Here is a 23858-nt window from a genome sequence, read left to right on the forward strand (position 1 = left end):
TAAGTATTCTATTAACTCTGAAACATAAACATACTTTAGGTTCAAATTTAGCAATTGTTCAAGAAAATATTTGATACATTATATTTTACCTCGGTTTGTTTATCATTTAAAAAAATAGTAGCATATAAATATATATATATATTAGGGGTTGCACGACTACTGATTTCTGCTAGTTGATTACTTATTTAAAAAATACTCGAGTTACTCGAATACTCGTGGTTCATGCTATTGTAAATGATTAGACATTAAATAGTTTTTATCAATAAACGTTTATTAATTAACTAATTCATTAATAGCCTAATGCAACAATTACATAACATACGTTAACTGTAAAAAACTTTATAATTATGACATAACATATTTTAATTTTCATGTAACCAGTATTTGTATCTGTAACAGTCACAAAATTATTAGTATCGGTTTTCGGATAAAACCATGTGTCGTACAGTTACTTGATAAGACCGTTATGACTATCTTTTTTCCCGTAGTTATCACTGAACACATATGCTGCGTTAAAGTAAAATAATTATTCATTTCTAAAAATAAATTAATCATATAAGCAGAGACGTCATGACAAACGTTTAGTGATCATTTGAACACGACTGAATTAATTAAATGCGCACATTTTCATTACGCAGAATTCTCTAAGCGAGTCTTTTTGAACTTACTAAACAAATGTGCGTGTGTCACGCAAACCAGCAAAAAAAATAAAGAAGCAAACATAGAAAATGTATCTGCATCTAAGTTGATTATTAGCCTACTTTTAAGAGAGAGAACTGGGTTTGGTTTTGGAGAGACTGAGGCGCGCAACGCGGCTGTTTGATTGGGGGAGCGCGCTGTGCTTATTCCATTCATTCATGTATAATTTCGTAGCCTAAGGTTTAAATCATTGCCTTTTAAATATATACAAATAATAGACCGTGTATGATGTATTATTATAGGTGATATTACTCTCACCAAGCTCTGATTTCTGAGAGATGCACGGAGAGGCACACTGTAAAAAGTGAACATGGGTCTAAGTTGGATTACTAGAACTATTTGAGTCTATTTACTTCGTATTTCTGCTTTCCTAATCGTAATTGATTATTGTACACTCATTCAACTTGAGCGCATAGAAATTCACAGACACTCAAATATCTCACTTTCACCCGAAGTATAGTTTCCCTTTAAAAGGATCTCCGCGCCAGACGTTTTTTTCTGACGTCATGACGCACGAGCCTGATTTCAACTTCTGTTGCTCAGCTGACAACCGCCATTTTTTCTCTCCGCACTCGGATGAAAAAGGTAGGTTGGAAGTTTGTTTTAATTAATATACTCGAAAATGCAACTTTTGTACGTGTGTTTTAGTTGTCTATGAGTTAATTAATGTTGTTTGTGAACATGAATACTAACGTTAACGTTAATTTTTGAACGTACGTCTGCGATATAGCGTTACTGAACATGTTTTATGTATACAGTATGTTGCATTTACTCGTTTGTTTTTATAAAAATGTGTTCAGTTTGGATCTCGGGAGTGTGTGTGTCTAAAATTATTTTTTAAATTGATAGCTCAAGTTAACGTTAACCGTCTGTGCCGCGCGAGATATTGGAAATGCTTTGGGCGGGAAGTGCTCGGGGAGCGGGATAAAATGCTCGAATTTGATTTCTTGCAGTAAAATATTGAGTGTGCTTTTAAAGTAATGTTTGTCTGTTCTTTAATTTGTCTTTGAAAACGTTAGCTTTGATTTATTAATCGATAATTTTTTTCGCCCAGAAATATGATGATGATTATGAAAGTCATTGGGTGCGTCTCAATCAGCTCCCTAGTTAAACAATCAGGGCACTGATCAGGGGGTCAGCCCATTGACTGATTCCCTTATCAGTGCCCTGACTACTGAACTAGGGAGCTGATTGAGACGCACCCATTGTGCTTAACGCTAGCTTCATTTGCCTCGCTCACGGTACTAGCTTCATCCAGGAAAAAAAATGTCAGGGTTTTCTTTAGTAGAAAATTATGAGTTCTTTTTGTAGAAATAGTAGTATTTTCACAACTAATTAATTACTTGACCTCTAGCAAACCATTTTCTACCACTTAAAATTTAACTTTTTTTTCCTCCCCTTAGAATCAAAAGCTTTTTAAATATTTCACGACTGAGGAGGACACTTTGCTATAACGTTGTTACATGGTAAGTAATTTATATTAATTTAAGTAATTTATTCTATAATAGATAATATTAATTACTAATGTTGGATATGTTTGAGTAAATTCCATCTAATGTTATTGACTTGCATTTTATTCTCATTAAGAATTTTCCAACTAAAATTTGCATTAACTCACCCTTATGACATTCTGAATGCATGTGCCTTTTTTGATTTTCAGAAAAATATCTCTTTTGTTAGTCCATACAGTGTAAACCAATTTTGAAGCTCAAAATGATTACGGTATATGATGTGAAATGTACAGTATTGTGCATGTAAAAGGTACACAAGTACTGGCTGATTTAATATGAAATATATATAATAAAAACAAATTTGTAGAAAAATGATGATTGTTTCACTAGATAAGACCCTTGTTCCTCGTCTAGGATCGTGTCGAGCCCTTTGAAGCTCCACTGAAACTGCAATTTGGACCTTCAACCTGTTGGTAACCGTTGAAGTCACTATATGAAGAAAAATCCTGGAATGTTTTCCTCAAAAACCATAATTTCTTTTCGTCTGAAGAAAGACAGACATGAATATCTTGAATGACATGGGGGTGAGTAAATTAGCAGGAAATTTTAATTCTGAAGTGAACTAATCCTTTACAGGGTTAGTTCACCCAAAAATGAAATTTCTTTAATTAATTTACTCACCCTCATGTCGTTTCAAACCCGTAAGACGTTGTTCATCTTTAGAATTAAAATATCGGAATCTGAACCACACATAGGCAGCAACATCATTGCACTTTTCAAGGCCCAGAAAGAGTGGTTCAACCTTAATGTTATGAAGTGACGAGAATACTTTTTGTGCGCAAAAACAAAACAAAAATAATGACTTTGTTCAACAGTTTCTTTTCATCTCCTATGCGGTTCATGTAGTAAACTCAGCGCAGAGCTTCTGGATTCCACCCCAGAATGCTGGCTCAGTATTGGCAGACGCTGTACACGTGAGCAGCGAGACACATATGTATGATGCTGACGCAGGAGCTTGCCAATAATGAGCCGGCATTCTGACGTGGAATCCGGAAGCTCTGTGCTGAACCCTGAATTTATTCAATGCAATATAGGTGTTATTTGAACCACACAGTTACTTTCAAAAGGTGATTTCTTCTATTTTGAATTGTAACATAGACATCAGCGTTTGAATCTGAATAATGAACTTTTGTATACTTCTGTGATATATACTTTGGCCAGTCTTTTAATACAAACTTTTATAGTTTTGTAAATGTTTATATTTTCTTGTGCTTTGCTATCCTTGGCGAAATCTGATTCTCTGTTACAGATTACTCTGAATTTTTAAAATAAGAAAAATAATTTTTTTATCAATTGTTTTATCACAGACTGAAAACATTCATGTGAAAAGAGTGTGTCCTGAAGGCCCTCATCGTTTTCCTGGGGAAATTCTCAAGATCTTATCAAGGAGTACCTTGTGAGTTGAAAGTCCGCATATTCTATTTTGATTTTATTTTTCAGAAACTACAAAATGTGTTTTGTAGTTATGAACGAAAAATGTAAAATAAATAAAATAAATATGTGCACTACTTTAGGAGAACCAGCAAGATGATTGCGAGGGTGAGCTGGAGCAGTTCACCATGGCAGTGTATGTTATTCGGAAGGAGGGGGGGACATCACAAACCACCGGCTGACATAGGTGTCGTCATCAAGGCTGTCAAAGTTCTGAATGAGCTGCCTTCATTCACATCAGCTTGTGCCTTGCTTCTCGGGATGATATACATCAACAATCTGGCTTATCCAAAACCACTTCGGTTTACATTCGAGGTATTCCAGAAAGTTCTCTTGCAGCTCGATCAGCACAAGATGTCACCAAAAGTTCAAAGTCTTTTCAGGAGACTACAGTGTACTTGCAGTAATGTTTGAATGTGCATGTGTTTGAAAGAATGTCTCTGTTTTAGTTGGATGTTTCATGTGTTCTTATTGTAAGACTATCCATTTATTCAGTCATATGTCTAGTGTGTAGTTGTTCGAATCTGTAGTTGATTGGTTCCCTTTACATTGGTGAAAGAGTAATTACCTATAACTCTAAGCTGTTAAAATTTTCCATGACCTGTTTTTTTTTTTTTTTTTTATAAAAACATGGCTCAGTTTAGGGCATTGCCTGTAAGCTGTTCTGAAGCACTTCTAAATGCACTTATATGGTTCTATTTTAAGAATATATGAAAGGGATAGTTAACCCAAAAATGGTTCAAGTTCTTCCAAACCTGTATGAGTTTGTTTCTTCTGCTGAACACAAAAGATGTGTTGAAAAATGTTGGTAACCATACAGTTAACCGTACCCATTGACTTTCAGTCTTTTTTTTTCCTGCTGGAAGTCGATGGGTACGGTCAACTGTCTGGTTACCAACATTTTTCATCACATCTTCTTTTGTGTTCAGCAAAAGAAACAAACTCATACAGGTTTGGAACAACTTGAACCATTTTTGAGTGATCTAACCCTTTAATTGTTTTTAAGTGGCTCATTTAAGGGCATAACCACTTTTTCTTTTTATAAAAATATGCAGTGCAAAGACAACTTTGCAAAAAGACTTATGGATGTAAAGTGTGTCAGTAAATAAAATTTAATTGGCACAACAAATATAAACAGTTTGTAATGATTTCTCAAAGTTTGTAATATGAAAAACACTGTATAAATATAAATGAATTAATGGTAATAAATATCTCTAATGCAATTTGAGACTTGTGTGATTGATCTAGTGAAATTAAGTTGAGAAAATATAATTATTTAAGTTGAGGAAACATAATTTTTTTAGGTGTTACCAATTGAAGTATTTTTTTTAAGTTGATCTAACTGCAGTAAAAATTAATATATTTAAGTTGGAATGCAGTGAAATTAAGTTAGACTAATGTAAATAATAGGATTGAATGAACTCAAATAATATAAGTGTGATTAACCTAGTGAAATTAAGTTGATAAAACGTGATAATTTAAGTTGAGAAAACTTAATTTCTTTAGGTGTTACCAATTGAAGTAATTTTTTTAAGTTGATCCAACTGTTCACTTTTTACAGTGCAACACTAATGCGGTGTTTGATTTGTACTCTTTTCGTTCTTAAAGTTTATATTCATTCACTTCACACACTCATTATTGCGTGACTTTAGAGGTCTGTGTATAATATTGCGCTGATCCCCTGGCTCAACTGTTATCTAGCAAACAGCAGAGTGTGCCAGCCTCAGTCGAATATTCAGGCAGAATTATTCCTTATCCGTTATTCGTTTTTGAAGCCATTATCCGTGCCATTCCGAATAAGGTATTCGGCTTTGGGCACGCCCCTAATTATTAAATTACATATTTTCATTTTACATGTAACATAGATAAAGTGATAGAAAGTAACATCTACACGCAATATTGTAATCCTATAATTTGCGTTGTAGGTGTGCATGCATTATGGTTAATGCACGCTCAAGTAGTCGATTGTTTCTAACAGCGCTGACTAGTGGTTAAGTAGTCGATCACTCGACTACTCGACTAGTCTGTGTAACCCCTTATATATATATATATTATTTATATATTTATATTTTTTTTTTTTTTTTATGGCAAAAAATATAATACAAATAAATGCAACAGTGGCCTTAGTGGTCAACAAAACTTTAAAGTGTGAGTAGGCTTCTGTGTGATAACCAGATAAGGATTGAGTCTTCTAGCTTAGAATATTCCAGAATTATGATACTTTAGAGAGTGGCAGAAAGTGGCATGTCCTTGTACACTTAATGATAACATTGGTTAAATCTTGCAACCTCAAAACAAAATTCACCTCAGAAATATGCGTAAACATCATGATTTTCATTATAACAAATGGCTTCCTAAAAATACTTGAAGCATGGGAAAATACACCATCCATGTGGTGCCAGCATGGTGCCATTGTCTGTTTTTCTGAAGAAGAATGACTGTTTAGTTTTCAAATGTACTAATTCTTCCTGGTTTACCACTAATTTATTCCATACCAAAATCAAGTTTCAAAACAAAATTTTCCCCGTTTTTTTTTTTTTTTGAGACATGAAACATAATTATGGTACTATGTAAATATTTGAAATAATGAAGTGGCAGTTTATTTTCCTGACAGGTGACCTAAGCATTTCAATGGCAGGGTCATGGGCCATCTCTAATGAACTTGGTGGCAATGTAAGTACTGCGCTAAACTTTTCATGTCTGTGCATCCGTGCAATATGTATAAAAATGAAATATTTTATATATTTACAGTATTCAAATTTTTTTTGACAGATTTTTAAAGATCCATATCGTTAACCTTAAGCCGCTCTAGAGTTCACATGTATAGCACCTTTGGTATTTTTACAGCCCTGCAATTAGCAGTTTATGGTTTCACAAAGCCAGGATTATTTAAGATGTGATGCTTTTACAAGGTTTGGCTGTGGTTTGCATTCTGGGAGGAAAGTGGCCTGTGTGAGGCCGTATAACATAAGGACTACCCTCAGCTTCTCTCTTTCTGCCTAGATGTGTTGTTTGGTGACTTCTCTATTTGGGACTTCAGTAGCCCTTTTAGAGGTTAACAGTGCCAGGCTGGATGAGCTCTGCTTTAGAATGGCGACTGGCCTCTCTGTGGATGAGCAACTTTCAGCTGTGCCCAGGTAACAACACTCATCTTTCAATCTATATGAGGTTTCTGATCCTGGCCAGGTGGTGCTTAGATTAAGAATGCACAGGGTGTCATTTTGACCGCCATCCAAGAATAATTCACTCATTGCTTGATTTTGGTTTTAGCCAGAATTATTTACAGTAGACGTATTGTCTGTTATAGACTGTTAACCTTATTCCTAGTCAACTACCACAATGGAAAATGCTGTATTTTATTATTTCCAGTAATAGAAGTCTATTAATGTTGTTTTTTCCTCTATTTTCAGTTCTCCTCTGATGACTATGTCCCCTCTGAATGCTGAGCTGGCAAAACATGGCCCAAAACCTCAGAGAAAAATCGGTTGGAGTTTACAAAACCACACATGCACACTTTTTGTTGCCAAAGAAAAAAATCACCTTTGGATTAACTAGCATTTCAATGTCATTGACACCCCCCATGGTAATATTTATGATGCTGACTCGTAACTGTCCAAGATGTTAATCTTTCTGGCCTTGCGGAGCTCTGTACCACATCATAGCTTTTCAAAAGAAAGTTGTCATTAGGCACAGCAGAATTCCTTATATACTGTAGTTAGAAATACTTTTACAATACATGGAAATTAAACTGTCACTCTTTATAAAACAGCCTAATGCCATATGGTGTCTGAGGTCACAAAGATAAAGTTTTGATAACCACAGAATGAAGAGACCAGGCACAGACCACGTCACAAAAATGATGAATATGGTATTGGTATTCATCACTGCATATCTTTCCAAAGACAAAGAAATGCACCCATTTATACTATAAGCTATACTACCAATCAAAAATGGGGTCTGTATGATCTTTTTGTGTTTATGTTTTTGAAAGAAGTCTCTTATGCTCACTTATACTTTGCAAGCAATTTAGCAAAGTGGCAAAATGTTGCTTGCAGACAAATTTCCCCTTTTTTGAGTGTTTTAACTGCATAATGTTTTTTTGTCTTATATGTCTCATGGATGTAAAAGCAATCCATCATCATTATTTCCCTCTCTCTCTCTCTCTCTCTCTCTCTCTCTCTCTCTCCCTTACTCTTCTTCCATCTCCAACTGGGCATTATTTCTCTTCCTTACTAGAGTTACACATCCTCAGAGGTTTAAATTTATTCCATAGCTTTTTCTGGGGCCTAATTGGGTATAATAACTAGGACAACTCATTTTCTTCATACTGCTGGGCTTTCACATGCACTTATAGTCGGGATCCAGCAGTTTAGGGTCTGTGATTGAAGGTCTGATAACAGGCTGATCTCAGAACAGTGACATATTCTTGAATAATGGGTTATGTCAGGATGTGGTTTGTTGACAATGTCCAGAAACTGCTATCTCTCTTCAGTACACTGTTTCAGTACTTTTTGGCAATGTAAACTGAAATAATTTAGGATACCACAGTAATAAGTATGATCTGTGAAAGAATACATGATTTCTTATTGATTGATTTCATGACAGGAACTTTATGTTGTCCAAAGCGCATAGATATTTTTACCCCATTTGTATTTGCAGTACCAGCACTAATTTGTTTTAGTATTATTAAAGTAATTACAATAATGATTGTGCTCAATATATAGTGGAATTTAGTCAGCTCTCACAAAGGGTTTTTGGCCCAGTCTTGCTTCAAGTTTGTTTTTAAATCGTTGAGGTTGTTTGGAAGTGTTTCCCAAGAAAACAGCAAAACCAGCAAAAGACGGGAACTGAGTTCAAACCTCAAAATTAAATGGCATGATAATGAATTTTACTGATTTTACAGATGTGATGTGTCCAGTCCTGCTCTTGGAAGGCCACTATCTTGTAGAGTTTAGCTCCAGTCCTAATTAAACATATCAGAATCAGCTAATCAGCATTTTCAGGATTACTAGAAACCATCAGGCAAGTGTGTTGGGAAAGATTGGAGCTAAACTCAGCAGGACATTGGCCCTCCAGGAGCAGGATTGGAAACCTCGGCTTTAGGAAGTAGTTGCAATTATTAACCACTTTTCAGAATATACATTTAGTCTGTGCTTGGCAGGGGAACCATTTTTGGAAACGTGTGTATTAGTTTTAATGGAGCTGGAAAAAATGAGCTCACTAAAGTGAAGAAAACTCGGAAAAATGTCAGTTCTTCAGGTTGTATCATATAACATCTTTTTACTGTAATATAACGTACGGATGACTTTTGAATAAGTTTTTATTTGTATAAATTTTGTGTCAGTAACTCTTAAAAAGGCGTAATGCACAGTCAGCAGCTTAGTATCAAAAAATAAACCTCAATTAGATTGTGTGGATCCTGAAAGGGTATATTTTACAATAACGACAAGCTGATTGTACAGTATCAAGCTTTACCAAATAAATAAATATATGAGCATGAAATATGGTTTAAGTTGAAATTATTTCATTATGTGAGCAGAAAGAGACTCCCGAGTGATATAAGAGTCATGAAATTGGTGGAGGAAATATAATAGTATGCCTCTAACACTATAATTTAAAATAAGCTTGATATATTATCAGCAAAATGGTTTAGTGTGTAATAATGTCACTGATATTATTATATCAAGCTTATTTCAAATTATAGTGTTAGTGGTACATAATTATGATAGATGAGTAATGTTTAGACTGCATACAGGCAAAGCTTAATTATGTGACTGACCTGTTCTCTTTTTGTCTTCTAGGTGTGAGCTGTCAGAAGAGTGTAAAGGATCAGCCTTTGGTTTTTCACACACAAGTGAAGTCATCAGGATACAATACAGCTCCTCAGTAAGTCAGTAGACCACACAGCAGTCTAACAAACTTTATGGATTCAGGTTCACTTTTATATGGTTCACATGGTTTCAGGCTTTGGAAATTGTAGAAATTGGAGAGTTAGATGTGCAACAGTGGTTGTGACCATTCAGTCATTCTGTTGAGTGCAACATTCTGAAAATGTGTGAAATAAATCCCTTCAGTGTGCATATTAAGACTGTTAGACATGTATAGAATGCTGCATAAGTCAAATTTACTAAATGAATAGACAAAGAAGCTAATTCTAAAGAAACAATTACTCAGACTGTGTGCTGGTAGCCTTTTTAAACATGAATTAAAGTAAGTGACACTAATTGTACCACACCTAATATCTTCCATGCTGTAACTTTAGAGTTTAATCTGAGTTCGCTAGCATAATATTAATTTAAACACTGTTTAATTCTGTTTCCATGGAGTGTAGAGGCCTGCTTAGACTCACGTTAGTGAAAGGCTTTATTGACATATTTTATATTTCAATATTATGTACTGAATGATCAAGGTGACCTTCATGATGACTGTCTTAGTAGAATTGCAATCATCTTTATATCATTGCTCTTTTGTTGATTTTGAATGCTTCCATTGTTCCAATTTGTAAGTCACTTTGGATAAAATCATCTGCTGAATGACTAAATGTAAATGTAAATCTTTAAAGCACATCACAAATGTTATTGCTGCATGTGCTTGTGACCAAGTCAAGTATCCTGTCTATGAAAAACTAGGATATGTTCTCTTGGATTTTTCAGGAATTAGTCTATAAGCTATAAGATATATTTCCTTTATAGTAGGACCATGTTTAGACCAAAGACCAATGTTAAGAAGAAAAGCATCTCCTCCGCAACAACTATCACAAATACGTAAGTATTCTGTCAGTTTCAGTACAGAATCTCAAGAATGCAGTAGTACAGAATAAGACCATTGTAGCTTTTGCTGAAAATTATGCACTGTTTTTCAACAGGAAGTGCCTCTTAAGTGAGTATCCTTCACATTTTGAAGCGCCATGTATGCCTTATGCTCATTTGACGGTTTCCACAACTCCAACCCTTGTCAGCTCTCTACAGTACTCAGGTGAGGAACAGTATGATCACACTAGGCTTTAAATGTGTGAAATTTCTTTGTACTGCACAACCAGAAAGTGCTCAACCAGAAATCATGTCACACTGTATGACTTCATTTTTATAGTTCCTAAAATATATAAAACAACAATAACAAATAGTAAAACATTAAAAAATATCAAATGCATTAAATATTTTTTTTTTAATAATTTTTTGTTGTTGTTGTTATAAATGGTCAAATTTCTACATAAAGTTCACCCTTGTAGTACTGTAGTATCCTGCTTTAATTTCATTGGCTTAACTTTGCATAGCAAACAGTTTCTTTTCCAGCTTTATGCACAATCAACAGCACTTAATAGCCGTGGCTAACGATCATTTGCCCATTTTTGGTTCTCCTGTGGTCTCACATAAAGACTCCATACTGTAGCACCAGCAGCAAACCCGAGTAGACTCCTAGAGTTAAACACAATAAAGTCATGTACAGCTGTTTTTAAGTGTGCTGTAGTTGTTATTTTAGACTTGCGCCTGAGGAGCGTCGTTTTTGAACTAATTATTCCTTCGTTTTTGATTGTTAACTTTCTATTTTTGTGTCTAGGAGATGGAAAGCAGATTGCGTGTGGCCTTGGAGACGGTTCTGTTTTGTTGTACAACTCTTCACTCACCAGCAACCCAGCTGTCTACACAGGTAGTGGGATAGCTTCAAATCTGTAGTGTTTATTTTTTGTAAAATTCCTTTGCTTGTCTCTTATTTTCATTTCCTCAATGAATGGCACCAAGGAATTGATTCAGTATTCGATTTTTGCATGCCATTCTGACAGCACTTGATACTGACAACTGAAACTGACAGTTGGGGAATTCTGACTTTTGGAGGCCCGTCCTGTCCCTGAAATAGATGCTCTTTTCATTGGACTAATGGTCTGATATACTCACAGTGATGTTCTTTTTCATTCTTAGGGTTAAAAAGATGTTTGAAATGCCTTTGCAGTAATATCTTGTTAGCGAAAATCACAATGCCACCCACACTGCTGAGAACGGCATTAAGATGATTATATTAATACGTGCTGCACATTTTCCTCTCAATAACAAAATAAACAGCAATTAAGAAAGTATCTGACCACCTACTTATCACATAATCGCAACAGGCAAATGATAGTCTAATACAGGGGTGTCAGACTCAGTTCCTGGAGGGCCGCAGCCCTGCAGAGTTTAGTTCCAACCCTGCTCCAACACACATACCATTTAGTTTTCAAATAAGCCTAAATGATTAGATTAGCTGGATCAGATGGGTTTTATTAGGGTTATATCTAATACATGTATTAATCTTATTTAATATTTTATAATCATATATAGCTGTGTATTTATGGTATGGGAGTCCCTTGCAAGGTGATCATCATTTTTGGGGTCCTTGGCATCAAAATTGTGGCTCTGTTGTTTTCTTTTTGCAGGGCACAGTAAGGCTGTGAACACTGTATTCTGGAGTCAAAGTAAGCGGTGGATTTTGAGTACCTCTGAGGACCCCGCCCTTTGCATCTGGACCGCAAATGCTTCTGAACCTGTTCTGACCATGGTAACATATCAACAATTAAACCAAATACAGTCCTTACGCTGACATGAGCAATTTAAAAAGTACTATTAGTTCTGAGCTTATGCAGTACCTACAATTATCGTCAAGTTCAGCTCGGAGTGAACCAATAAGCGAAGTATGTGAAGAAAAGTTTTAAGATTCAAAAAATTAATTTGCATTTGAATGCATAAGCCTGTGAGAAGTGTTTCTCTTGGCAGTGTTCCTCCTGGAATGTCAATGGCATCTATGCAGGCCCCTGGTCAGCACATCAGTGCTCTAAATACTTACAGACCTCTCTAAACCCTAATTTCCCTCTTTCCCAGAACCCCCAACACAACTGAAGTTCATTCAAATCAGTTTTCTTCAGTCACATTCTGGCTCAGAGACTCTCTCTGGTGTCTTCCCACCCAGCCTCCTAGACCTGTGCATCTGTGTGTGTATCTGGAGCCAAATATGACCCAATGCATCAGTGTTTGTGTCATTTATATTAACAGAGCTACTTTATGTTGAAAGCGGAGTATAAAAACATTTTAGACATTTTGGCTAGAAATATACTCAAGTAAGCATGCAAACACAGACAAATGTTTGGCTGGTAGCATAAACAGTAAAAATAATAAATAATAGTTACTAATAAAAAATAATAATTCAAAAGTAGTATAATAAAAGCATACAGTTTATTCTAATGTGGTAAAGATGGTAATGGAACACACTGTAATTGCACACATTTTGGGAGGTAAAAATGCGTTCAAAATAATGATGCTAGAGGCTACATACAATCAAATACATACAAGAAGTACATTATATATCCAGTAGCAATCATATTCCACTCACCAAACTGTTTCTCATTGACTTTCGTTAGTCTCATATTATCCAGACAGAAAAACAACATTCCTCTATCCTCATTTATCTCTTCACACTCCATCTTTGGTAAAAAGAGAGAATGACTGAGATTGTGATATTTTAAGCTGATATGGTGCTGAATTTTATGTGCTGTGACATGAATGCACTTAGCACTTATTTAAAGGCTATTAATAAACTGCAATGTTGATATGTCTTACTGACTGTCTGTTAATGCACTGTTTGTTTAACTTCATGGTTCTCCAGGGAGTTGAACAGTTTGCAAAGCCCATCAGAAGTGCACAGTTTTATTATCTGGATAAGTTTTTACTGCTGGCATCAGGATCAAATCTAATGCTGTACCTTTACCATCTGGACACCACGAGAGATGACATCAAGAGGTACAAGCAGTTAACAGACAATGAGCAAGTAACAAGAAACACAGGTTTTTGGTGACCTTCTGCCAAAAGAAAGGTTCAGTTTCAAGGGCTTGTAAAATCTGGGAGTATGCCAGGCTATCAGATTTTAGGGTGCCTCATCTCAAAAATCCTAATTTAAGCTCTAGTCAGACCTATTTAATTTAACAACCACATACTTCATATTTTAAGGCAGGAAGCTGTGTAGAATTTCGGTATAGATTTTTGTCATGGTGAAATATGTCTGTGTTAGAGGGGTAAGCACTCATCAGTGGAGAATCTGTGCATTACTTTTGAAGAATCAGAGAAGAATCCCAGTCTTTATACTGTATATCTATATACAAGTGTTGGGGAATTCCTGGAAGAGATACACAGGAGACATCAGCCAGATATTGCACTTCATATTTTGTTTATGATGGAACACAATCTATAGAATAATTATGTGTTAAGACCTTTTTCAGCATTATGTAAGGTGGTAGAAAATCTCTACAAACAGATAGACTGCGTTTTCCTTTTTGCCATATTTCTGTAAAATGGTCCATATGTACAGTAAGTTCATGTCAACACAGCTTCAACTGCAGTGCTTTGTTATAATCCATAGAAAAAAAACACTGAAATAAATTTTATCTTTATTTATGGAATGTGTTTAATTTGATTTTCTTCTTCATTTAATCACAGGTATAAGCAAAGAAGTAAGTCTAAATTAGCCAGTAAGTTCAGCATGAAATCAGGAACGGACATCTCTTCAGTGTCAGCCATCAATGACTTCTACTCCTGTATCCTTAAATACCTGACTTAGCCTTTTGGCTTTGCACAATTCAACAATAGCTGAAGGTATCAGTGCATGAGCAGAACAATATTCCTGTTAACTATAAATAACACAGAGTTTCTTTGAGTATTAATAACAAAGGTTCATTCAGAATATTTTGCAAACCTTTAACAGAAATTAACACACACACTTTCGTATGTTAAAAACTGAATTTAAAGCATTTAAGCTTTTAGATCAAAAGGATTTTAAGCTCTTGGTAAATTCAGTCAAGTATGCAAACATTCTGAGTGGTAGTCTAATTGATTCATATCTGTTTAATATCCTATGTCTTCATCTTTAATCCTTAATTGTTTCACAAGTAATTTATTAAGCAATACAAGTTCTTAACCCAGCAGTTTTTTAATAACTTCTTGAGTTCATCTTATCCTTATGTGAGGTAATGTGGCAGACCTGATTTGGCAACACATACAGTGGAACACATTAGCTTAAAAATAAATAAGATTTTCCTGTGTGAATTTGTTATAGTTTTTTTTATGCTTGTAATTTATATTATGAAATATAACTTTTACACAGCATAATGTAGAGGGAAATCTCATTGTCCAGTACTGTTATATAACAGTATTGGATTTTATTCAAAATGACAGGACGCAATCTGTATCTCTTTAACCGCAGTGTGTCAGATATCGTCTTGGCTGCTGGTGCTGACCATACCATCCAGGTGTTTGATATGAACCAGGGCTGTATGGCCACTCAAATCTCTGATGCCCACTGTCGGGCTGCCCACCACCTCACCCAGAACAAGGTAAGAGAATGAGAGCACATGATGTTGGCCAGGATTTTTCTTGCTCTTTTGAATTAAATGGACTGATGTACTATGTATACCAGTGGTTCCCTTTCGAATGGTCTCTCCCGTTGCGTGAGACGCTAAGGGGTAAACTCCTGTTTTACTCTGCAATGAAGCCTGATTTGTTCAAGTTTGTGTAGCTGCACAAAGCAATGGTGCTTTAGCCCACCAGAAAGAGTGGAGTCGACCCTTATATAAGTCAGCTCAGAGCGCCATTCATGAGATCATTCTCCTTCAGTGACAAGGAACATCTCTTCGCTGACTCTGGAAGGAGCCAAGAAGAAGTCGAGGAAGAAGAAGCTCCAGCTCTGCTCGCCGCCGTCAAAGATGGCCAAGCAGCAAGGGTTCCCTGTGGCTATCCGGCATGTGGAGAGCAAGCCAGAGAGTGAATTTCCTAAAGACCAAATTTCAGTGTGTGTTGTTGCAAATGTCGCGCTGTGAGTGTGGCATAAGACAGACGGGCACAGTGAGTGTGTCTCCTGTCTTGGTAGCGCCCACGCAGAGAGAGATAAAGAGCAAATTTCCTCTTCACACTCTCTCACACACTCACACGAATGCAAGTTCCCTGCCTTTTCTCGGCGAGCTCTCATCCGCAAAAATAAACCCTCTCGCCTCCCGTTTCACAGCTTGGACAGCCATTCCAGGAGTGTCAAGTTGGCCACCTCGCTTCAATGCCGTTATTCCAACTTCTGTTCCGGACAACGAAGAGCTTGTTCTCCAATAAGAAGTGCAGACATTGCTTGCAAAAGACACTGTGGAAATAGTGCCCCCAGCGAACAGTGAGTCAGGTTTTTCTGCCGCTATTTACTCGTTCCAAAGAGAGATGACTGGCTCAGACCCATTCTGGATATCAGACGTCTGAACCACTCGCTTATGCGCCGGTCGTTCAAGATGTTAACTATCAAACAGTTCCTCGCACACATTTGCCCCGAGGAATGGTTTTGTAAAAATGGATCTGAAAGATGCATACTTTCACATCCACATAGCCCCCCATCACAGACTGTTCTTGACATTCGCATTCGAGGGAGTGGCCTATCAATATACAGTCCTTTCGTTTGGACTGTCTCTGGCCCTCTGCACTTTCACAGAGTGCATAGATGCGGCTCTTTCCCCTCTGAGAAAGATGGGAATCCATATATTGAACTACCTCAACGATTGGCTGGTTCTAGCCAGGTCAGAACGGGAGTTGGCTGCTCACAGAGAGCTGTTACTCAGCCACTAAGAGTGCCTCGGGTTGATCATCAACTCGCACAAGAGTCAGCTGTTGCCCAGACAGTGAGCTGTCTTTTTGGGAACAATTTTAGACTCCACACAAATGCGGGTATGGAATACACCGGAATGATTCCTGACTATTCAGCGTTTGGCGGTGTCTCTCATACAGGGGATGACACGCACCCTGAAGGTTTTTCAGGAGATGCTCATTCTTATGGTGCCCGCTGCCTCTGTAATTCCTCTGGGCCTGCTTCACATGCGGCCCCTTCAGTTTTGGCTCAAAGCCCGTGTTCCACCCCACCCCACTGGTGCTTGGGATGGCTTCCTGTGAGGGTAGACCACCACTGTATCAAGGCTATGTGCCCCTCTGGATGACCTCTTGCCTGTTCCAAACAGGAATGAGATGAGGCCTGACCTCCAAAAGGAAGCTAGTCACAACGGAGGTGTCCAACTCAGGTTGGGGCGCCCTGTTGGAGGGCAATCCTGGGTTTGCTCCTGGTCAGCCCCAGAGCAGTGCCTACATATCAACTGCCTAGAAATGTTGGCGGTTTTCTTGGCTATGAGAATTTTTCTTCTGTTCTTGAATGGGGAAATGGTCTTGGTCTGGTCAGACAGCATGATGGTGGTGGCTTACATCAATTATCAAGGTGATCGTTAAGTTCTTAAAGGGTGCATGGAGGCTGAATCCTCCTCGCCCTCAGACTGTGCCATCTTGGTGCTTGTCTATACTCCTGCGGGCGATATACTAAGAGGGCCCCGCTTCGAGCCACTCAGTTCAGCCGATTTGTGGCCCTTATCGCTTAAAACATTCCTCCTCCTTGCCTTGGCGTCGGTTAAACAAGTGGGTGACTTGCAAGCACTGTCAGTCAGTGTTTCATGTCTTGAGTTTGGGCCTAATAACTGTAAAGTCATTCTAAAACCAAGACATGGTTGTGTTCCTAAAGTGCTCTCCCTATTGGCGCTCCCCATTACAGATGGTGCGCAAGGTCTGAACATGCTCTGTCTAGTAAGGGCTCTGATAGTATACCTAGAGCGCTCTAGCCTGACAGTCAGAGGAGCTTTTTGTTTGCTTTGGAGGCCACTATAAAGGACTGCCGGCCACAAAGCAGCAACTTTCTCTCTGTATCATTGATGCGATTGCTTTGGCTTATGCCTCAGATGGCTTGCAGTGCCCTATAGGTGTGAGGGCCCATTCCACATGAGGGATGGCCTCCTCCTGGGCATGGTCCAGTGGAATTTCTATTGGTGAGATCTGTGCGGCCTTCAGTTGGTCATCGCATCTACATTTGCCGGATTCTGTAACTTAGACCAGGGGTTTTCAACCTTTTAGGAGATGCCCCCCACCCCCAAGTTTGTCTAATTTCACTTGCGCCCCCCACCCTCCCTTCCTTTCCTGCATGCCCAAAGTAATGCGTGTGCGAACATCATTCACATATTATTTGCTGCGTATCAAGTGTGTAGAATTAATTACATTGAAACAAATATATAACCAGCTTACCTGATTCAGTGTGATGGCTGAGTCTGTCTCTGTGAGCACAACATGCCTATCCGTGGTTGGATTCCCGACATGGCTAACTGTAAATCATCCTCCACTGTGAATAAGCATGAGCGAAACTTGCTTTTGATGTACGTATATACAGAAAATGCTGCTTCACAGAGCCAAGTTGAGGCAAAAGGCAAGAGCACATCAATTGCAAGTCTCGAAAGTTCTGCATATTCCGTCTCCACTGCCAGCCAGAATTCTGACAGTGTGGTTGAGTCGAACAGTGTCTTCAAAGTACAGTCACTTGAAAAGTCCAGAATGGCATCCTGATGATTTGATGACAAACTCACTGTGCATTCGATGAAGGGGTTAAGAACCCAGTCATACTGGTTCCAGCAATGCTGCTCAGGAAAATACTTAGTGAAATGTGCAGACAGGGCTTGCAGATGGAGAGTGATTTCTTTTTTTGTAACATCCCAGTTAAGCTATCTAAGGGAACATGTCTAAAGTTCCCCCATCAACCTGCCCTCTCCATCGCTCCAGTTTCCTTACAAACCCCATGATTTTATCAGACATTGTTAGTAGGTTTGAATTCAGGCCCTGAAGAGACAAATTAAGGGTATTAAGTCTATCAAAAATGTCAGACAGGTATGCAAAATATGTGAGCCACTTAGCGTCAGTAAAATAATTTGCAAAAGAAGATCCACAATCAAGCAGAAAAATGAAAAGTTCATCACACAATGAAAATATCCGCTGCAGTACTTTCCCTCTGGAGAGCCATCTTACCTCCGTGTGCAAAAGTAACGATTCATATTCTGACCCCATTTCTTTGCACAACAGGCCAAACAGTCCAGATTTTGTGGGATGAGTCTTTATGAAATTTACGATTTGTGTTGCTGTTTGAAGCACTGTGTTCAACTCCGCAGGAAGATGTTTTTGCTGCAAGGGCCTCTCTGTGAATCATACAGTGGGTGAAACGAACGTGTGGAGCTACTTCACGAACCAAAGTAGCGAGTCCTTTATTTTTCCCTAACATTGATCCCGCTCCATCTGTGCACACACAGACACAGTTGTCCCAGCAAAGACCAAGTTCATTCAGTTTAGCACTGAGTTTTTCAAAAATATCTCTTCCTGTGCATGTTTTTTCCATTGATGAGCAAAATAGCAGATCCTCAAGCAATTTTTTCTCATGACGGTAGCAGAAAAAAAACTAGCAGCTGGGAGGAGTTTGAGATGTCTGTCGACTCATCTAATTGCAATGGAAAAAAAATTCCATTCCTTATTCTTTCAATTAGCTGACATTTGACGTCGGTTGCCATTTCAGTGATACGCCGGCTTATGCTGTTGTCTGATGGAATTTGTTCAGTGTCACTTGCATACTTATCTCCAAACATAGTTCTACAGATTGCCATTGCTGCTGGACGAATGAGGCTCTCTGCAATTGTATGAGGCTTTTTGGCCTTGGCAACTAAATGCGCCACCTCATATGAAGCAGTAAGGGCATTTACTGGCAGAGTGGTTTGGCTGGTCATAGTTTGTTTTTGACCTGTTAATGCTGATTCTTTATGGCAAAAAAAGTAAACCGGATTATCTTTTAACATCTCATGTTTGGTTTGTAAGTGACGTATCAGTTTCACCGGTTTCAAACTGCCATTTGCAAGCACCTCTGAACATACAACACACAGTGGACATGGTTCGTTATTAATCGTGATGCATATGAATCTGTATTTTATGAATTGTTCATCATACTTCCATCACTTTGATGCACACAGGCCTTTGGTTTTTGCAATTAATCCTCTCTGTGTGGAGATCCCCGTTGAAGTGGAGGGTTCGTCATCAGTTTGAAGTCGTGATGCTTCAGACAGGCACTCATTTTTTTTGTCAGACGGTTCACCCGTTTTACTTTAACTGGTATTAATCTTACAAAGCCACCGGTCCATTTTATTTTTTACATTACTTACTTTTTCTTGAACTCGATTGCACCAACTCTGCTCTAACAGCTGCCTGATCATTAGCTGTGCGACAAATCTGATTCTTCTTCTTTCCAGTTAAACGGGACTAATCAGATTGCCCCCTAGTGGATGCCTAAAAAATGTATAGCTCGTCCTCATAATTACTCAAGTGTACACCTCAGGTTCTCGCGCCCCCCTAATAGGTGCTGCCCCACAGGTTGAAAACCCTGACTTAGACATCCCTGCTTTACAGGCGCAAGTTCTTTCAGTTTAGTGTACCACACTTCCCCATTGGGCGAAGCTGGTTATATTAGTGATTCTAGCTTGGGGCACAATGTGCTCATGTTCTCATTGGTCCGTATTAGTTCTCCGAGACTGGGCTCGCAGAGCAGGATGTCCTGTATCTGCTCATAGCACGGCATGATTGGATGCATTCTTCACGTAACGGAAGAGACCGTTTGAAAGGGAACGCTGCGGTTACTGACATAACCTCGGTTCCCGGATAAAAGGGAAAGAGTGTTGTGTCACTTGCTGCACTACAAGCTGCACGTGAATCGATGACTGTCGCTTCAGTCGAATGATCTGATGAATGGCGATGACTTATATAAGGGTCAACTCTGCCCTTTCTGGCGGGCTAAAGCGCCATTGGTTTGTGCTTATATAAGGGTCGGCTCCGCTTTTTCTTGAGTGCTGAGTAAAAAAGGAGTTTTCCCCTTAGCATCTCACGAAATGCTCGTTCCCTTATCTCAGGGACCCGAGGTTACAACAGTAATCCTGATGGATCAATGTGACATTGAAGACTGGAGTAATGGCTGTTGAAATGCAGCATTGCCGTTACGGGAATAAATTACATTTTAAAGCATATTTTTTAAATAGAAAAAATATATATTATTATGAATTGTAATAATATTTCACAATATTTTATTGTATTTGTGATCAAAAAATGCAGCCTTGATGAGCATAAGAGAACAAAAAGTTTCTTGTTTCACAGAAAACAAAGTAGGCCTAACTGTTTTTACTGTATTTTTGAATGGCAGTGTTTATTATATTAATGGCAAGTATTCACAACGAACCTTTTACTCCAGCCTCTAAAACTTGTTTTGTCCTCACCATCTTAAAAACACATGCAGTGATGCTCATGCTGCAGAGAGGCCAGTGCTGTTTCCACTCAGAATTTTCTGACCTCAGTGGTCATTTACAAGGTGCACATAACTCAATACTGGTGGTGACCCTTGAGCTACATCACTAAAATTGGAATTACAAACCACTTAAGTTGTTTGTGGGTACTGGGTAGTGTATGTATTTTTATTGTGAGGCTGGACTATTCTCTGGGTTTGTTGTAAACCCAAAGTAAGACGCTTTGCTTCTGACTCACTTTGCTTTTGATATGAGTTAACCTCATATTTATGATGAAGTCACTTTCAGAAACAATACCAAGGAAATACTGACTAAGCCTACATCTTAAAGATAATTATAGTTAATGAAGCTGATTGTATGAGTTTTGTTTGCTGGGAAATCATACTGAGGGAAAAAGAGGCCCGTAGAGTACTAATACTACCGTCCGTTCCCAGATATTAGTTTATTCAGGCAGCTTTGAACAAAAGTTCAGTGTAGTCAGGAAGACGTAGACAGTTCTGGATATCCAAGTTTAACCTCAACTTTAATGTGTGACAGCCTTGAAGGAAGTGAAGGCAAAAGAATAGATTCAGCTTTTGTTGGAGTTGCTTAACAAATCCACTGTCCAAACCAAATTTTCTCTGCAGTTTGGCACTCCCATCCTCCCATTATATAAGGCCTCTCTGAACATTATGCAAGATATGATGTCTTCTTCTTTTAAGGATAAAAGTTCACCGTTTTAGTTGGGACAATCCAAACCACAGTTGTGTGAGGTTTTCCAAGGTGGGCCTAAGTTGTAGGTCTCGCGTGTCTCATTTATCTTGCTCAGTATCTTGCTCTAAATCCCTCAGGTTTGCAGATTAGGATGGATATATGAAATAAGTTAAGGGAGGATCTGACTTAAGCCAAGCATGTTGGGTAAGAACATTCCATTTGTAGAGGGTGATGTTTTACAAATGTCTGAATACTGTCCCTTTGCATCTATTAAATTTTGTTGGACCAACATGGATTTCACCATTGCACTCCATCCACCTGAAAATGTGTTTAAATCTTTTATCCTGGTCCAGATTGCATTTATTTGATCAAAAATACAGTAAAAACTGCCAAACAGCCATTACTCCAGGTATCAATGTCACATCACCCTTCACAAATTGCTCTAATTATTCTAATGTGCTGATTTGATGCTCGCGAAACAGAAAACCATTGGAAAAATGGTGCTGCTTAATATTTTTGTGGAAACCGTGCTACATATTTTCAGCATCCTTTGTAACAATGTAAGTCTTTACTCAAAATTCTTTACCTGTATGACGTGAAAGCAGTGTATCACGTGTTTTGAGTATTCATTGCCCCAGATTCTCCCCAGTTTGAGAGGGTCAGCTGAGATTAGTTGGGTACACAAGTGGACAGTGGACTGGATTAACTGATCTAACGCAGTATAATGGCTTTAGCTAGCAGGCACTCTCCCACGTTCCCCGAGCGGCCACTTTCCATACCAGCATACCAGCCTCCAGTCACGCAACACATTGTCTGCTGTACTTGTGAGTCTGATCTCTTCACAATAACACAACCTGGCTCTTACGTACATGTGGGATCCTCCAACAAGAAGCCCACACATTAGAGATGCCTAGAGGGATCAAGAGAGCTGATCGCTGGGAATTCTTGCCAGCTGTGAATGAGCTTACAACAAACCTTTTCTCTTCTCAGCTACTCTACATTCTCCACCGTGGGCAACATGTTCCACTTTCTAAAGCCACATTCATTGAGAATATTTCTGATGAATGTCTAATTGTGTGTGAGTAGCGATGCAGGATACCTTAAACCATCTGTATTTGTGTAAGGGTGAGAGAAAGGGTTTCTTCTGTCTTCCACAATGTATGACAAACATTTCCATTCTGCTGACTTTTTTGGCTTTTTGGTCTAACTTCACTTCTGGAAAGTCTGCACACTTTCAGCATGCACGTGCAGATTGTTTGCGATCTCCCACTGGATCTGAATCTCTTCTATGATCGGTCAACATGATAATTAAATACTCACTTATTTAGGATAGTAGTTTTATATGAATGAGATGCTTTAGATAAATGATCATTTTTCTTGCAATTCATGTACACTACCATTTAAAAGTTTGGGATCCATATGATTTTTAATATGATTATTACTCTCCACAAAAAATGTTAAGCAGCACAACTGTTTTTTTTTACATTGAAAATAATAATAAATATTTCTTAAGGCACCAAATCAGCATATTAGCATATTTTCCTAAGGATCATGTGACACTAAAGAGTAAAGACTAGAGTACTTGGTGCTAAAAATTCAGCTTTTCTATCACAGAAATACTATCTATCACTGTATTTTGATCAATAAATGCAGCCTTGGTGAGCATAAAAGAGATGAACATTTGTACTTTAGTATCTTCTGTAGAAGGTATTGATTTCGTGATTGTGTTCTTATTAGTTATTGGCATGTTTGCCAATGTTTCCCTATTAAGGATCTTTAATTTCCTTTTGTTGTGCCAGTTTCTTTTGGTGTGACTCTTTCCCTTGTTTCTTTTGTTGCAGGGATCTCCGTTCTGTACACAGGCCTTGGAATCATACAATCTCTTCCTGAGCAGTGCATTAACGGATGGTCTGAAATTGTGGGACCTGCGCACTGCAAGGTATACTGTAGGTCCCTTAATCTCCGGGGAGTTTTCTGAGACCTTTAGAAGGAAAGACAGCAAACTTCATAGTAAAATTCCATTTAGAGATCTAAATGTTGAATATTCAATAGTTATCTGATGCAAAATAACTTTTGAAAAAGATGACAATGTTCCTGTGATTTAATTAGCTGCAATGGCCCTCTACATACTGTATGATGCTTAAATTAGGTTTTTCCAGCCTAGCGTACATTTTCAAGCTCTTACCTCACTAAAGCACTGATAACCTGTCCTTCAGAGAGGTGAGTAATGGTCAAATCCCAGGGTGTTTATAGGCTTGTGGGATACTACTATTACATAATGCCCATAAGATCATTAAGATCAACCTGGATTAAGTCTAGTCAGAAAGGTACATATATCATTTAAACTA

At 38.1% G+C, this 23858-nt stretch overlaps 1 protein-coding gene and 1 long non-coding RNA gene across 2 annotated transcripts in view; both read left to right on the plus strand.

Annotated features, from left to right (window-relative positions):
* LOC109061884 (WD repeat-containing protein 27-like) overlaps positions 1 to 23858 on the plus strand; it is a 57247-nt gene that overhangs the window by 4668 nt on the left and 28721 nt on the right. Inside the window, exons 11-22 of the mRNA XM_042737296.1 lie at positions 6256 to 6314; positions 6645 to 6778; positions 7052 to 7125; positions 9443 to 9527; positions 10334 to 10405; positions 10507 to 10616; positions 11199 to 11288; positions 12049 to 12170; positions 13272 to 13405; positions 14099 to 14196; positions 14870 to 14991; positions 23352 to 23449. Of these exons, the coding sequence (XP_042593230.1) occupies positions 6256 to 6314; positions 6645 to 6778; positions 7052 to 7125; positions 9443 to 9527; positions 10334 to 10405; positions 10507 to 10616; positions 11199 to 11288; positions 12049 to 12170; positions 13272 to 13405; positions 14099 to 14196; positions 14870 to 14991; positions 23352 to 23449 (1198 nt within the window). The remainder of the gene's footprint in view (positions 1 to 6255; positions 6315 to 6644; positions 6779 to 7051; positions 7126 to 9442; positions 9528 to 10333; positions 10406 to 10506; positions 10617 to 11198; positions 11289 to 12048; positions 12171 to 13271; positions 13406 to 14098; positions 14197 to 14869; positions 14992 to 23351; positions 23450 to 23858) is intronic.
* On the plus strand, positions 996 to 4869 carry LOC122139453. Its single transcript, XR_006156310.1, has 4 exons — positions 996 to 1284; positions 2103 to 2165; positions 3518 to 3606; positions 3725 to 4869. It is a non-coding gene; the product is annotated as an uncharacterized LOC122139453 (long non-coding RNA).

The sequence above is a fragment of the Cyprinus carpio genome, chromosome B13, assembly GCF_018340385.1.
Source record: "Cyprinus carpio isolate SPL01 chromosome B13, ASM1834038v1, whole genome shotgun sequence".
Taxonomy (NCBI): domain Eukaryota; kingdom Metazoa; phylum Chordata; class Actinopteri; order Cypriniformes; family Cyprinidae; genus Cyprinus; species Cyprinus carpio.